At 48.0% G+C, this 16,439-nt stretch overlaps 1 protein-coding gene across 5 annotated transcripts in view; it reads right to left on the bottom strand.

Annotated features, from left to right (window-relative positions):
• Window positions 1-16,439, bottom strand: part of LOC147710198 (E3 ubiquitin-protein ligase TRIM39-like) — a 257,855-nt gene that overhangs the window by 187,164 nt on the left and 54,252 nt on the right. For 4 of the 5 annotated variants that reach the window (XM_086920880.1, XM_086920882.1, XM_086920883.1 and 1 more), the window contains exon 3: window positions 299-529. In XM_086920880.1, the coding sequence (XP_086777006.1) occupies window positions 299-529 (231 nt within the window). The remainder of the gene's footprint in view (window positions 1-298; window positions 530-16,439) is intronic. The other variant, XM_086920884.1, reaches the window with a different exon arrangement.

Genomic DNA, 16,439 nt, shown 5'->3' with positions numbered 1-16,439 from the left:
ACTGCGGTGTTCAAGGGCGACATAACCCAACGAAATCATGGAAGGCGAATACAACAATGGTACGTGACACTGTAGGACGTCACTATATTGCCCTGTTTGTATTTTGCTTTGGGATCACAGCACAAAAGGGGGCAGTGTAAATAATCTGTCTTAATGCAGAGGGTTGCTGTTAAAGTACATGGGGTCACTGTGCATTGAACCGGTCAGGAAGTCATATGTGTTACCCGCACACATTTAAACCTTCATGTAAATTATGAATATTTCTTCTCATCCATGAATATATCAAACTGTGTCTCACCTTCAGGAGTTCCCACGCTGGCTCCTCACACTTTTTTTCCATATCTGTTATCAGGGCATTGAGAGAAGTGATTTGATTGGACAGTTTGGTGATATTTGCATTCTCTACCATGGTCATTTTCTTTTCCATCTCCTCCAGTCTTCTGTGCAGTGTTTGCTCATTTTCTTTCAGGAGTTGCCGCAGTTTTTTAAACTCAGATTCAATTTTCTGCTTCTCAGTTCTTAACTTGTCCTGCCAGAAGCAAAGAAATGCAGGTTAGATATTAAGAAGCTTCCTACAGGCACATACATCCTTAGAGAGGGAGTCTTGAAGGGGGAGGGCTGTGGTGTTTTCAAGATTCAGAACACTATTGTGCATTTCCTCATCTCTGAACAATAGTCTCCTGAAGTATCTTCCTTTCTATTGTCTTCTGTCCTTCTCACACTCCTGCGCTCTCCCCACAGACACATCACAAAACTAGAGATATGTCACAATGTGTAAAGCTGCAAGGAAATTCGCTCTATGGAGAAGGCAGAAGGGAGAAAACCCACCGCATGCAAAGACAGTCAAAGACTCCGAGACAGGCTGAGTGGAGAGACTGGCTGAAGACAAGTGTGAGAGGATGTGACTGACAGGAGAGAATATAAAAGAGGCAGGGCAGAAAGGTTCCAGCACTTGGGATGGAAGACAGGAGATTTGAGAGGCTGAGGAATAACCCCATGGTGCCCGGACACTGGTTGTGCAGAAGACATTGTGACATTAACCTACTATGTCCCTCAATCAGAATGAGGAGGTGGGTAACTTCCCACTTAAAATTAAAATTCATACAAGTAATCTATGGGCAATTGAGAATTACCATATAAATCACAGTTACTGCACCGGTTTCTGCAGGAAGTTCACAAATTCCCATAGATGATGGGTGAGGAGGCCAGTCAGACATCTCGTCCTACCCTAGGACAGGAGGATATGAGTTTTCAGCTGAGGTGCATTTCACCACAGCAGGAATAGGAGGGTTTCTGCTTTTGAGAGAGGTATGTCTCTCTGGTGTCACCATGAAGAGCTGGACTCAGAAATACTGGGGAATCACTCCTGGTAGAGGGTTGTGCTCCTGTTCTGTATCACTAGTGTACAGGTAGAGAGAGGGTTGTGCAGCTGTGATGTGTCACTAGCAAACAGGTAGAGGCATGTGCTCCTGTGTTGTGCCACTAGAATACAGGTAGAGGGCTGTGTCCTTGTGTGGTGTTACAAGTACCTAATAAGAAATGTGTTCTTTTGTTGTGTGAAACTGTAATATTATAGCTCCTTGAAGACCAGGTGGGGCAGTGGGCTATTTATTTTTAATTGTTTTGTAAATGTGTATTTGCAATGTATGGCAGAAACTTTTCGCTGTATTGTCAATGGGAACTAAGCCTCAAAGGGCATAGGGATAGTGACACCTTTAAGTAGGTGCTGACGCGGGGACCAAGCTTCACCCAAAAGTCGTTTCTAAGCCGACCCCAATGCCGGATATTCATGAAGCTTTGCTCTGATAATCTCAAGAATACAACGAACAGAGGGAAGCACCCTCTTACCCATATTGCACCTTAGCGAGTGCAATACATAGCGGGTCACTTACACTCAATTCCTGACCCTGCCCTTTTTCTTTTTAATCACTTCACGAGCACTTCGCACATTCATAGGCCCTGAAGGAAGCCAGCTCATTACCAAGGCCTTGCTGAAACATGTTGACCACACAGGATGTGGGAGACCATAGATAACTCCACAACACATCCATTGCCTTGTTCTTAACACTGCCAAGGGCCCGCTAATAAAATTACCTAGTATAGGAATTGGGACCCGAGGACAGTTTTTAATTCTCACTCAAACGCTTTCACTGCACACTCATTCACCACGAAACCAGCTCCCCTGTAAACAGGAGTTGAAGCCCACCGGGACACATTCAGTGTCACCGGGTGGAGCCCGATGATGAAGCATGCCACCAACTAGATTGGTGGTTGAGGGCTTCAAAAGAAATAGTATTTCTTTCTTCCGTACAAACACACTATCCCTATGCCCTGTGAGGCTAGTTCCCATTGATAATACATATATTTCAGGGGAAGTGAACTAGCCCTGCTGTTCCTCCCTCTCCCCTTGATACCTAATAAGAAACCTTTAGCTGCCTGGCAGATGAAAAATTGGGGAGTTTAGTCAAAGGCTTTGGAGAAGAGTTGGGTCTGCTGTTGTTTCATAAATGAAGACAAGTGAGGAATGTCTCTTGTGCTCCGAAGTGACCAACAGAAGACGTCCAAGGGAGTTCACTACTATGTCAATAATGTAGTCTTAATTACATTTCTAGAGAAACAAGCATCAGTCATGGTTTCTTGGCTAGAAACACAATGTCAATTATTTTAGAGCTATTTTAAGGTATACCCCATGCTAAATCTAATACACAGCTTCTTTTGCTACATTTGCAATATCATTGGCATATATGTTGTGTTAGACCTGGCACCATTGGCGTGGGTCTCCCTTCTATTTTTGCTTTTGGCTCATGTGTTTTTGCTGGTGTAAGATGCTTTGGGCACTGTGCCACTACTGTCCAGTGCCACAGTGCAAGTGCTCCCTACTGTAAATTAATGTATTAATTGGTGATGCCATGATTGACTATTTGGTTTACTTGTCAGACCATAGTACAGTGCACCAGGAGTGTCCAGGGCTTGTAAATCCAAATGCTGCTAGTGGGCTTGCAGCACTGGTTGTGCCACCCACAGAAGCAGCCTGTAAAAGTGTGTCTAAGGTCCGCCATTGCAGAGCCTGCGTGCAGTCTGGCACTGCCATGCTGACTGGGCAAGTGCACCCACTTGCCAGTCCCTAAACATTCCCTTTTCTTCATATCAGACACCCCTATGGTAGGCCCAAGGACAGGGTGCATTGTAAGTATAAGTAGGACATGCCCTGGTGTGTGTGGCATGTCCTAATAGTGAATTACAGCCATTTTCGTGTTTCACTAATGCAAGGCTACCTGTTCTCCTTAGGCCAGAATGGGCAGTTAGATTATTACATTTTTATAATTCTAACCAACTCAGAGAACATAGTGGAAATTCGAGTTTGGTATGCCTGAACTCAAAATGATAAAATACATCTTTTAGTGAAGTTGGTTTTAACATTCTGTGTTTGAAAATACCACTTTTAGAAAGTAGGTATTTTCTTGCCTAACCTTTCAAGCCTGCCTCTGCTAGGTTGTGTATTCCCTGTCAGGAATTTGTGAGTGACAGGGCTGGGGATTCCAGGAGACAGAAAGAGTCAGCCCAGTAGGGAATAGAGAGATCTGCATCTAAATGGGAGGGAAGAGTTGCACCTGAACCTTGAATAGGGCTGTGCCTGCCTTGCACAATGCTGGCTCCACCTCCTGGGGTGTGGCTGATGTCTCTGCCCTGCACAGTGAAAGGAAAGAAGGAGTCATGTAAACAGAGTCCTCTAGAACTGGTTTGGACTGGGCAAAGGCCCCTCTGCCCTCAGAGGACAAAGGATTTTGGGGTATAAATATTGGAACCCTGATCATAAGAAATTAGATCACTTTTGGACTACAAGAAGAAACCTTTGCTGAGGAGAAGAACCTGAAGAAACTATGGAGAGACTATCCCTAAGCTGAAGTGCTGCTTGGGGGATTGGCCTGCAGTGGTTGCTTGACTGCCAAAGAAAGGAGAAAGAACTTTGTGTGTTTTATTTTCAACTTGTGAAGGATCTCAAAGGGCTTGGAACAGAGCTTGCCTCCTACTGAAGTCTCAGGAATAACAGACTTCAAACCCCAGCTTCCCAGAGTTCTTTGGAAGTGCCTGCTGCTGTTTTGGGCCTTCTGAGGGACTGCGTGTCGCAAGGAGTTGGAAGCGCGACTCAAGAGGAAGAAGCGTGTTGCCGCCGCTGCTGCGCAACTCCGAAGGAGGGTGTCGCCGCTGTAGCTGTCGTATTGACCGCATCGAGAGATGCATCGAGAGACGCCTCTCGCAACGCAGAGGAAGTGTGTCGCCATCGCTTCTACTGCCGTCGCATCGTGAATGTCGGCGCTGTAGCTGCCGTATTGCACCTCATCAAGAGAAGAGTCTCGCAATGAAGGAGTAGCGTGTTGCCACCGCTGTTGCTGCCGTCGCATTGTGAATGTTGGCGCTGTAGCTGTCGTATTGCACTGCATCACGAAAAGCGCCTCACATCCCCGGAGAAGCGCACCGCCATCGGAGCTGCTGCCGTCCCATCGTGGATGTCGGCGCAGTAGTTATCGCATCGTGCGGAAGCCTCTCACAACGCTGGAGAAGAGAGTAGCAGCCAAGGCTGTTGCCGTCGCATCGCGGAACAAGGGTGTCACCGCTGCAGTCGACACATCGAACCAAGACTTCTCGCATCCTCGGAGAAACGTGCTACATGTGGAAGATCTTCACGTCTTTATTTCTTTGCACTGGAACTTTGCCGCATTTCCATCGCTGCAATATTACTTGTTGTGGAAGCGCAACGCATAGTAAGGTACATTGACGCAAAGTGTTGCATCTTAAGGACTGAATTGAATTAAGGTAAAACTACAATTTTTAAGTATAGTATTGTGGATTCCTGTCATTTAATGGTCTTGTGTTAAGTGTATATAAAGAATACTTATTTTTTATATAAACCTTGAGTGGTGTTCATTTGTAGTGTTGTCACTGGGTTACTGTATGTGGTCACAAATGCTTTACACACTGCCTCTGAGATTAGCCTGTCTGCTCGTGCCAAGCTTCCAAGGGGGTAAGCAGGGGTTATTTTAGGAGTGTACCCCCTTACCCTGACTAGAGGAAAGGGTCCCTATTTGTCACAAGTACCTACCTTTGCCAACTAGAGACCCCCAAATCTAACAAGTTGCATATAGAATTGTGAAATAATTTTACCAAAATGCACTCCTATTTCAAAAGTTTTCTTTTACTCATATGATTTAAAGGTGTGCGATTCAGCTTATGTGAGCCGTGTCTGAAAAACGAATAGACATTTTTTAAATAAATGAATACTCGGTGTGGAAAACCACTCACTAACTGCTGGTCGCTCTTAACATCAAAACTCAGTTGTTTTTCTTCTAATTTTCTCCAGTGGTTTTTCTTTGTCTCCAATGCTTTTACTTTTTCAATAAATCACGCTTTTATCCAAGATTAATCATCCTGTTTAATTAATTATGATATCCATTCAACATCCATAACCATGATAATGTATTGTTTTTCCATAATTGATTTAATCATCACTGAGAAGATGCCACCCAATGCATTTCGGGTCAGAATAGACCCTTCATCAGGGGTCTTCCAATTGTAATCTCTGGTGTATTGCGGGTTAGTTTCTGCACCTTCTGTGACAAATCCAATACACAGTTTCTTTTGCTACATTTGCAATAACATTGGCATATATGCTGCATATAGAATTATAACAGCACAAGTGTAATTTGTAATTACATTTATTTAGCGCTTACTACCCCTGACAAGACATTAAAGCACTTTCACTGGGCAGAACGCTGCCCCAGAGCCCAATGTTAGTGAGTATTCTAGTGTCATTAGTTATTATTTGTAATAGGGACTCGATTTGTAGACTAAAGTAAATCACTCCACGCATTTACCCTATTCCCTCTGTGGTACCAGGGGTAGGGGATTCCTATATCCCAACGCCTGAGACATCTAAATTTCTTAGGAGGGTAAGAGGTTTCAATTAGTATTTTGTCCGAAGGACAAGTAGACAGTTTTATAGTAATCCGATAGACAGCTGTTCAACCCTGTAGGTCACAGCAGTTGCTCTGAGCAGTTTATTGGCAGTGAAATGGTGAATGCAAAAGCTGGGGCCTGCACTTTAATTTCCCCAAAACAGAACAACAAAATGATAAAGCAGAGCTCAAAGTTGGAGCCAGCTGTGTGGCTTCCGGGCCCTCCCCGGTCCTTTTATTTTCTTCATGCATGAGACACACATCGAGCTTCTGCAGCTCCAGTACACTCGCAGAAATGGCATGTAAGAGGCTGCCTTATCTGCCTCTTGGCCCCTTGCTCTGACTTGAACTGTATGTCCCCTGCCTTGTATTCTCTCCTCCACTCCTGGGCCTCATAGGGCTCCAATATCCCTGCTCATCTTCAACACACTTTGCTTTCCCTTCTCATGCACCCCTCCTATGCACTTTGCCTTTCCTGCACACCTTGTTACACGTGGTGCCTGAACCTGCTAAGCCCACCCCACCCCCCTCCACCGCACTCTGACATCCCTGACCTGCTCCCCTTGACCTCTCATATCTTACGCCTTGCACTAGGCCACTCATCACACTGTGCCTGCACCAGGGGCATTGTGAACACACCACTGTAGAAACTACAGCAGCTGTGGATTTTTTGATGGGCCTCTTCAGTCTGCAGGTCCGCAGACAAAGGCCCATAATGGACTTGAAAGGGTGGGTGGGTGAGTGAGCGAAAGGGCGGATGAATATATGCATGGATGAATGAGTGAAAGGGTTGATGGATAGATGCATGGATGAATACGTGCAAGAGTGGATGATAGATGCATAAATTAATAAGTGAAAGGGTGAATGGATAGAGGCATGTATGAATAAGTGAAAGGGTGAATGAATAAATGCATGGATGAATACATGCAAGAGTGGATGATAGATGCATAAATTAATGAGTGAAAGGGTGAATGGATAGATGCATGTATGAATACGTGAAAGGGTGAATGAATAAATGCATGGATGAATACATGCAAGAGTGGATAATAGATGCATAAATTAATGAGTGAAAGGGTGGATGGGTAGGTGCATGGATGAATGAGTGGATGGATAGGTGCATGTATGAATAAGTGGAAGGGTGGATGTATAGATTCATGGATGAATACGTGCAAAAGAGTGGATGATAGATGCAGACATTAAAGAGTGAAAGGATGAATCAATGGCTGCATGGATGAATGAGTGAAAGGATGGATAGATGGATGAATGAGTGGAGTGAAAGGGTGAATGGATAGATGCATGGATGAATGAGTGAATGGATGTAAGGATGGATGTGTGAAAGAATGGTAGGATAAGTGCAAGGGTTAATGAAGGGATGGGTGAGTGGATGGATAGGTTGAAAGTGGATTGATGAGTGAAAGGATGGACGGTGTATTGAAAGGGTGGATTAATGGGTGAGAGAGTAGATGAATAGATGGCTGACTGGGTGGGGGATGGATGGGTGGGTGGCTGGGTGGGTGGGTGGAAAGGTTGATGGATGGATGGGTGGGTGGACAGCTGATTGTAAAGGTGTATGGAGGGATTAGTGAAAGGGTTGATGGATATATGAGCAAAACGGAAGATGGATGGGTAAAAGGGTGGATGGATGAGAGAATGCATAAACGGAAGAAGTGAAAGGGTAGGTGGATAAAAGAGTGAAAAGGAGGATGGATGGGGTGGATGGATGAGTGAAAGGATGGATGGAGGGATGAGTGAAAGGGTGGAGGAATAGGAGTGAAAAGGAGGATGTGTGGGCTGAAAGGATGGATGGATGAGTGAAAGGAAGGGGGGATGGATCAGTTGGATCGATAAATTTGGAGATGGCAGGATAGGCTTTAGCAGCTACAGTAGAGGTTGAGCTCTTGATGGGCCTCTTCTGTCTGCAGCTCGGCAGACAAAGACTCGTAATTAATTTGAAAGGATGAATGGATGTGTGGGTTAAAGGATGAGTGAGTAGAAGTGTGCCTGGCTAGATGGATGCATGGATGAATGAGTGACCGGGATGGTTGAGTGACGGGGATGGTGGATGGACAAAGGATGTTATAATGAAGGAAAGGGTGAATGAGTGGATGGGCTACAGGGTGTAAAAATTAGAGAGCGAAAGGATGGATGAGTGTAAAGGATAAATGGATGGATGTGTGGAAGGATGGATTGATGGATGGGTGGATGGGTGGATGGGTGGAAGGATGAGTGAAAGAGAGGGTGGATAGATGGAGTGAATGGAAGGGTGTATAGATGGAGTGAACGGGAGGGTGTATGGATGAGCGAAAGGATGAATGGATGGTTGAAATGGATCGGTGTGGAGATGGATGGGTAGGTTTGGATATGGATGAGCGGATGGATGGCGGAGGAACAGATGGATGAACAGATTGGTAAAATTCTAATGGATAAAAGAATGAATGGGTGCCAATGTAAAGGTGAAATGCTAGATATCAGTGGAGGAAAGGATGAATGGATAGATGCTTAGATGGAAGAGACAAGAGAGCTATTCTGGAGAGGATTCCAATGACTTTTTTCGCTTGCTTGGTATCATAAGAACTTTGGATCAACGTGGGGAGTATTTACATTTTCTGGTTACTCACTTGGCCTACACTATGCTCCTTTCTCTACCTTGGGATTATCAGGTAGGCGTGGTGCTGTTTGCCAGCACGTTCTTACTAGACAGCTAGTATTTGGTCTCATAAAGGCCACATTGCCATAGAAATTCCTGGCAGTGAACAAAACTACTTTGTAAAAGAGCAGAATGCTGTCACACACAATGAAGCCAGCTCACAGATAGGAAGAGATAGCATTTTAATACATACAAAAGGTCTTGGTTAACTAAAATTTAATTAGGGTCTCAAATGTTAAGGTCACAAAAGTGCACCCATGATATATGTCCTTGTATTAATGCAGATTTACGTTTTTCATGCATTCACATGAATTTCCTTAAGTAGGCCAGGAAACCGTAGTCCTAGAGAATATTTGTGAATTGCATCTTAGCATGAGCAAATATGAATATACCCCAGCGGAAATCTGTTGAGTGTTTACAAGTTCACTTTTTCTCAAACCACATTTTTCCCAGCGCTGGAAGAAACTTGACTTCTGCCGTTGTCAGGGGTAAATTTCCGACCTTTCTCAGTATGGGAAAAGATTAGAGAAGAGCTGGGGAAACCTCCAAAATTCAAATCCTTCTATAGTATTAGCCTGACATAACCAGAGAGGCTATTATCAGAGCTCTTCTATAAAGAGATTGCAGCCATTATTTGACGGTGCACTACATGGCACCAAAGGGACAAGTGGATTTTGTTACAGGACAAGTAGATTTATGAAGCTACTTGTCCCATGGACAAGTACATATTTCATTAAATTCCACACCCCTGGGTACACTGAACTAAGTTAAGTTAAGAGAGATCATTAGTGGAGCGGTGTAGGAATGTAAGTTTATGTGATTAAAGTGAAAAATGTATAGTGCCTCACCACCATGAATATGTAAACTTTTTTGAATTTTATATTTTGAAGGAACCTGCAGACCACCCAACTTAAAGAAAAGTCCTCTTTTGAGATTGGGCTGATCAATCAATCAATCAATCAGGGTTTGTAAAGCGCGGCTACTCACTCATGAGCGTCTCAAGGCATGGGGCTGCTATCTGTCTGAGCACTGGGGTTTCAGTCCACAAGCCAAGTCTTGAGATCCTTCCTGAATTGGGTAAGCAACGGGGATTTTCTGAGGTGCAGGGGCAGGGTGTTCCAGGTCTTGGTGGCGAGGTAGGAGAAGGATCTTCCTCTGGTTCCAGTCTTGGGGATCAAAGGGACAGTGGCAAAGGGAAGATGGGCTGAGCAGTGGTGACTGGTGAGTTCGTGGAATGAGAGGTGGTGGTTCAGGTATGGTCCTGCATTGTGAAGGGCTTTGTAGGTGTTTGTGAGGATCTTGAAAGTGAGTTTTTTGTTGACTGGAAGCCAGGGGAGTTCTCAGAGGTGTTCTGTGATGTGTCTGCAGCAGAGGATGTAGAGGACCAATCTGGCTGTGGAATTTAAAACCTTCTGTAGTTTTCTGAGGAGTTTCTGGGTGAAGCCAACGTAGAGTGTGTTGCCATAGTCAAGTCTGCTGCTGATGAGTGCATCGATCACCGTTTTTCTGGATTCGGTGGGGATCGATCAGAATGTCTTTCGAAGCAAGCAAAGCACGTGGAAACATGATGAGGCAACAACTTTGATCTGGCTGTTCATTGTGAGCGAGGAGTCCAGTCTGATGGGGAGGTTTCTTGCATAGTCTGCGGGGGTGGGCGGGGTTCCCAATGCGGAGGGCCAAAAGGAGTCATTGCAAGCTGAGGGGGTGGGATCCACGGTGAAGACTTTAATCTTGTCCGAGTTGAGATTGAGACAACTGTTTTTTATCCAGGTGGCAATGGCCTTCATCTCGCTGTGGAAGTTGTTTCTGGCGGTTGTGGGTTCGTTGGTGAGGTAGAGGATCAGTTGGATGTCATCGGCGTAGGAGACGATATTGACTCAATAGTTCCTGACAATGGCCGCAAGAGGGGCCATGCAGGTGTTAAAGAGGGTGGGGCTCAGGGAGGAGCCCTGGGGGACTCTGCAGCTGATCTCCGTGGGTTCGGAGAGGAACAGAGGTAGTCTGACTCACTGTGTTCAACCTGTGAGGAAGGAGTGAATCTAGTTCAGGGCCTTGTAGTGGATGCCGGCGTTGTGGAGACTCGTAATTAGGTTGCAGTGGGAGATGGTGTAGAAGACAGCTGAGAGGTCCAGAAGGATTAGGGCTGCGGTTTTGCCCAAATAGAGTAGGGAGTGGATGTTGTTGATGGCGGCAAGAAGTGCAGTCTCGGTGCTGTGTTTGCTTCTGAAGCCAGTTGGGAGATGTTCAGGACATGGTTTGCTTTGATGAAATCAGACAGTTAGGCAGTGTGGCCTTATCGATGGCGTTGGCTGGGAAGGGCAGCAGGGAGATGGGTCTGAAATTCTAGAAATCTGTCGGGTCGGCGGATGGTGTCTTCAGCAGAGGGTTGATCTCGGCATATTTCCAGTCGTCGGGGAAGGTGGCGCTCTCGATGGAGCAGTTGATGCTGTGGCAGAGCTCAGGATTGATGGTGGAGGCTGCTCTATGGAATATGTGGTGCAGGCACGGGTCCGAGGGGGCTTCAGAGTGGATGCTCTTCATAGTCATGACAGTGTCTTCTGTGGTGAGCAGGGTCCAGTTGAGCAAGATCAGTTGTGGTGCGGCGTTGTTGGGTACGGAGGTGTCGGACTTGGTGGGAGGGTCCTGGGATTTGAAACTGTTGTATAAAAGCCTGATCTTGTGGTGGGAGAAGGTGCAGATTTGATGGCACATGTTTTGGGAGGGTGGGACCACCGTGGTTTCGCTGTTGGGCCTGGCAAGCTCCTTAACGATGGCAAAGAGTTCTTTATTGTTGTGTGCGTTGGTGTTTATTCTGTCCTGGAGGGCCGTCTTCTTTGTAATTTTGAGGAAAAGGTGGTGTGCAGTGATTGCTTTGAAGAACACCCTCCGCCTTACCACCACCAGTGAAACTTTCCCCTCCACCGAACACCTGCACCTCCAGATCCAGACCAGCCCCAATTCCACGCTCCGCAGAACTCTCGTCTACAGAACCCCCTGCACCCCTTCGCCGCCGCCATCACCGACCTCATCGCACCCCACACCATTGCCTCAATGAAGTACATACTGATCGGAGACCTGACCTTCTACCTCGACAACCCTAGTGACTCCAACTTCACCACCCTGTGACACAACCTTGTCAACATTGGACTTAAACTGCTCGTCACCACACTGACCCACAGGGCAGGACACACCCTCGACCCCTTTGTTGCGGCATGAAACACTGTCCACTTCAGCCACATGACGCAACCCCCTTGGACTAATCAATACTGTGTACACTTGACCGTCAACAAACCCAATGCACCTAAACCAGCCCCACGCCCAACACGAAGAAACTGGAGCAAGGTCACTGACAAACAACTCTACTCCACCCTCACCCGAGACAACCCCACCTCGGAGTCTGATGCCAACGTTGCAGCCAGAGAACTCCACACCTGGATCTCAAACTGCGCAGACGAGCTTGCCCGCTATGCAACCCCAACAAACAGCGCCCCCGGAAAGCTACCTGGTTCATCACTGACCTCCAAGAATCCAGATATACCTGCAGACGCCTGGAGAAAAACTGGAGAAACACCAAGACACCTGAAAACGACACCACCTACAAGAACCCATGACGGACTACCACAATCAGATCAGAGCCACCAAGAGGAACTTCTTCCACAACAAAATACTTGCCAAGTACACAAAGTCCAAGGAACTCTTCACTGTCATTCAGAAATTCACTAACCCCTGCAGCGAAACCACAGACATCACCCAGTCTCAAGACCGCTGCGACAAGTTCGGAACCTACTTCCACCTCAAGATCAAAAACCTCTATGACAACTTTGTCGACCATCCACCGGACGCCACAACTGGCCCGCCCCCCAGACACACCAGCCAGCCCACCTTCTCCACCTGGACGCCAAACACGGCAGAAGACACTGCATCGACCATGAAAGGCATCCACTCAGGGGCACCCACTGACCCCTGCCCCCACACATCTACCACAGAGCCGCCACAGCACCTGAGCTTCAACATACCATCAACACCACCTTCGAGACAGGCACCTTCCCAGATGACTGGAAACGCCCAGAAGTCAGGCCCCTGCTCAAAAAGGCCACAGCGGACCCCACCGATCTCAAGAAATACCGGCCCATCTCGCTCCTCCCCTTCGAGGAGAAAATTGCAGGGAAAACAGTCAACGGGGAATTGACACAATTCATGGAAGACAACGCCGTCCTCGACCTATCCTAATCCGGAATCCGTAGCAACCACAGCACCGAGACCATCCTACTTGCCGCCACAAACGATATCCGCACTCTCCTGGACCAAGGTCACTCTGCAGCCTTCATCCTGCTCAACCTATCAGCAGCCTTCAACACCATCGCACACTCGTCACCAGACTACCCAATGCCGGCATACAAGGAACAGATCTAAACTGGATCCGATAATTTCTCACTGGAAGAAGCCAAAGAATCAGACTACCATCCTTCCTCTCCGATCCCACGAAAATCCTACAGGGGTCATCATTGAGCCTGACCCTCTTTAACGTCTACATGGCCCCCCTTGCCACCATCGTTCGAAAACACGGCCTCAACATCATATCCTACGCTGATGACACACAGGTCATCCTCTCCCTCAACAAAGACCCCACCACCGCCAGACTCACCTTCCAGAAAGGAATGCAGGATGTTGCAGCATGGATGACCAACAGCTGCCTAAAGCTCAATGCAGAGAAAACAGAAGTCCTCCTCCTCGGAACCACTCCCTCAGTATGGGACAACACCTGATGGCCGCCAGCCCTCGGAAGCCCACCGACCCTCTCGGACCATGCCAAAAACCTTGACTCATCCCTCACCATGAACCGACAGGTGAACACCGTCACCTCCTGCTTCTTCAACACCCTCCGCATCCTCTGCAAGACATTCAAGTGGATACCCCTTAGTCAAGAAAAACAGTCACCCAAGCACTGATCACCATCAGACTGGACTATGGAAACGCACTCTACGCAGGCATAAACAAGTCCATACTCTGCAAACTCCAGATGATACAGAACACAGCCGCTGGACTCATCCTCAGCATCCCCCAGCACAAACACATCAGCCAACACCTACAAAGGCTCCACTGGCTCCCCGTGGAGAAAAGAGTCACCTTCAAAATCCTCACCCACGCCTACAAATGTCTACACAACATCGTCTCCAAATACCTCAACAACAGAATCAACTTTCACGTCCCCAAAAAAAACCTCAGATCGTCCAACTTCGCACTGGTCGAAACCCCACGCATCCACAGAGTAGGCATAAGATTCTACTCCCACATCGCGGCCAAAACTGGAAAAAGCTCCCTGCAGACATCAAACGCGACCCCTCCCAGGATACCTTCAGGAAGGCTCTCAGGACCTGGCTCTTCGGCGAAACAGAACTGCGACCCCCCCCTCCCCCCTGAGCGCTTTGAGACCCTCACAGGTGAGTAGCGTGCTTACAATACCCCTGATTGATTGATTGAAGGTTGTGTGATGCGTGGAGGGTAGGAGTGAACCAGGTGGCTTTTTGGAATGTTGCTTGCTGTGTGCCTTCTTGAGAGGTGCCAGAGTGTCAGAGCAGTTGGGGATATATCGGTGGAGGTTGTGTGCTGTGGTATTAGCGTTGGTGGCTGTCGGCAGTGTGGTAGGGCTGAGGAAGGTGGTGAGCTATTCTTCGGTGACCTTGATCCAGCTACAGTCAGGGGCGCAGTGAGGGTGTTGATGTATGGTGGGCTTGGTGAAGGTGAAGTGCAAGCAGTGATGGTCGGTCTCGAGAAGTTCGGTGGTGTGGCTGTAAGTTGTGTTTCCGCTGGCGGTGAAGACAGGGTCGAGTGGGTGTCCTGCTGCATGGGTTGGAGCCTTGGCTAGCTGCTTGAGTCCTACGTTGGTGAGGTTATCCAGAAGGGATGCAGTGTTTTGGTCATTGGGGTTGTCCAGGTGAAATTTGAGGTCGCCGAGTTGGATGTAATCGGTAGATGCGAGAGCCGCGGGCGATAATGTCGATGATGGCTTTAGGGAAGGACTGGCGGGGGCCAGGTGGTGATAGATAAGGGTGCCATAGAGGGTGGTGTTGGTCTGGATCTGGAAATGGTAGCAGAGGTGTGATATTGTTATCGTTGGGTCGTTCATGTGGGTGATCAGGCGGAGGGCATTTTTGTGGACAATGCCGATGCCTTCTCCTTGTTGGTTGGCATGGTCCTTTCGATGGTGTTGGAGCCATCGGGAAGGGCAGGGGCTATGTTCAGGCCAGCGCTGAAGTTTGTCTAGGTTTTCATGAGGAAGGCGATGTCGAGAGAAACAAAGTCAAGAAGGTCCCAGATTTCTGTGGCGTGGCATGGAGGGAGCGCATGTTGAGGAGGATGCAGTGTGCCGGTCGGGTCCGCTGTTGGGTCGTTGGGCGGCAGGAGGAGCTGGAGTGCAGAGGTGGGACTGGGTGCAGCTGAAGTTTCGGCAGGAGAAGGGTCCTGGGTTGAGCGGGAGCTCAAGCCAGGTCTTTGCTGCGATGTAGGAGTAGGCTCTTCTGCTCGCTCTGGCTCTGCAGATGTGCTGGGTTTCCGCAAGGGTGAGGTTGGCGGAGCGGAGGTTTCTCTTGAGTACGTAGGAGAAACTTTTGTTGAGGTATTGGGATCCTGTGTAGTGGAGGGATTTGTAGGCGCGAGTGAGTAGCTTGAAGGTTACTTTCTTCTCGAAGAGGAGCAAGTGGTGGTCTCATAGGTGATGGGTGAGGTGTTAATGTCATGGTATGCCGAGGAAGAGTCTGGCAGCGGTGTTCTGGATGGTCTGGAGTTTTCGGGGCATGGGATTTGTTGATTCCGGTGTAGAGGATGTTTTTGTAGTTCAGTCTGCTTGTTATGAGTGTGTGTGTGATGGTCTTTCTGGATTCGGGGGGGATCTACTTGAAGGTCTTGCGAAGGATGCAGACGGTGTTGAAGCACATGGAGGAGATTGGGTTGATTTGACGAGTCATGGTGAGGGAGGAGACGAGAATGATGCTGAGATTCCGGGCGTGGACCATGAGAGTGGGGAGCGGGTTGCCGAGAGCGGTGGGCCACGAGGTGTTGTCCAGTGCTGAGGGGGGGTGGGGCAGAGTACAACGACTTCTGTCTTCTCTGAGTTGAGCTTCAGACAGCTATTGCTCATCCAGGATGCAACGTCTTTCATTCCTTCCTGGAATCTGTGGCTGGTGGTGTTGGGTTGCTTCGTGAGGAGAAGATGAGCTAGGTGTCGTTGGTATAGGATAAAATGCTGAGTCCATGCTGCCTGACGATGGAGACGAGGGGGGCCATATAAATGTTGACGAGAGTGGGGCTGAGCGATGATCCTTGGGATACTCCGCAGTTGAGCTCTGTGGGTTCGGAGAAGAAAGGCGGGAGACGGATTCTTTGGGTTTGGCCAGTGAGGAAAGAGCAGATCCAGTAGAGGACAGTTCCATGTATGCGGGCGCCGTGGAGTCTAGCGGTGGGAATGCAGTGGGAGACAGTGTCGAAGGCTGCAGTGAGGTCTAATAGGATGAGGGCCGCCGTGTAGACCTGGTTGAGGAGAGTGCGGATGTCATCTGTGGTGGCGAGGAGGCTGGTCTCAGTGTTATGTTTGCTGTTGAATCCGGATTGGGAAGAGTCAAGGATGGAGTTGGCTTCGATGAAGTACATGAGCTGGATGTTGGCTATCTTCTCGGTGACCTTGAAGGCGAAGAGAGAGATGGGTCTGTAGGATCGGCAGAGGGCTTCTTGAGGAGGGGCTTGACTTCTGCACGTTTCCAGTCATCGGAGATTGTGCAGGAATTGAAGATGGCGTTGTAGCTCGGGTGCTATGGCAGTGGCGGCTCTGCGGAAGATGTGCA

This window comes from Lissotriton vulgaris, chromosome 5 (assembly GCF_964263255.1).
Source record: "Lissotriton vulgaris chromosome 5, aLisVul1.2, whole genome shotgun sequence".
Taxonomy (NCBI): Eukaryota; Metazoa; Chordata; class Amphibia; order Caudata; family Salamandridae; genus Lissotriton; species Lissotriton vulgaris.
This window is presented reverse-complemented; position numbering and strand designations above follow the sequence as displayed.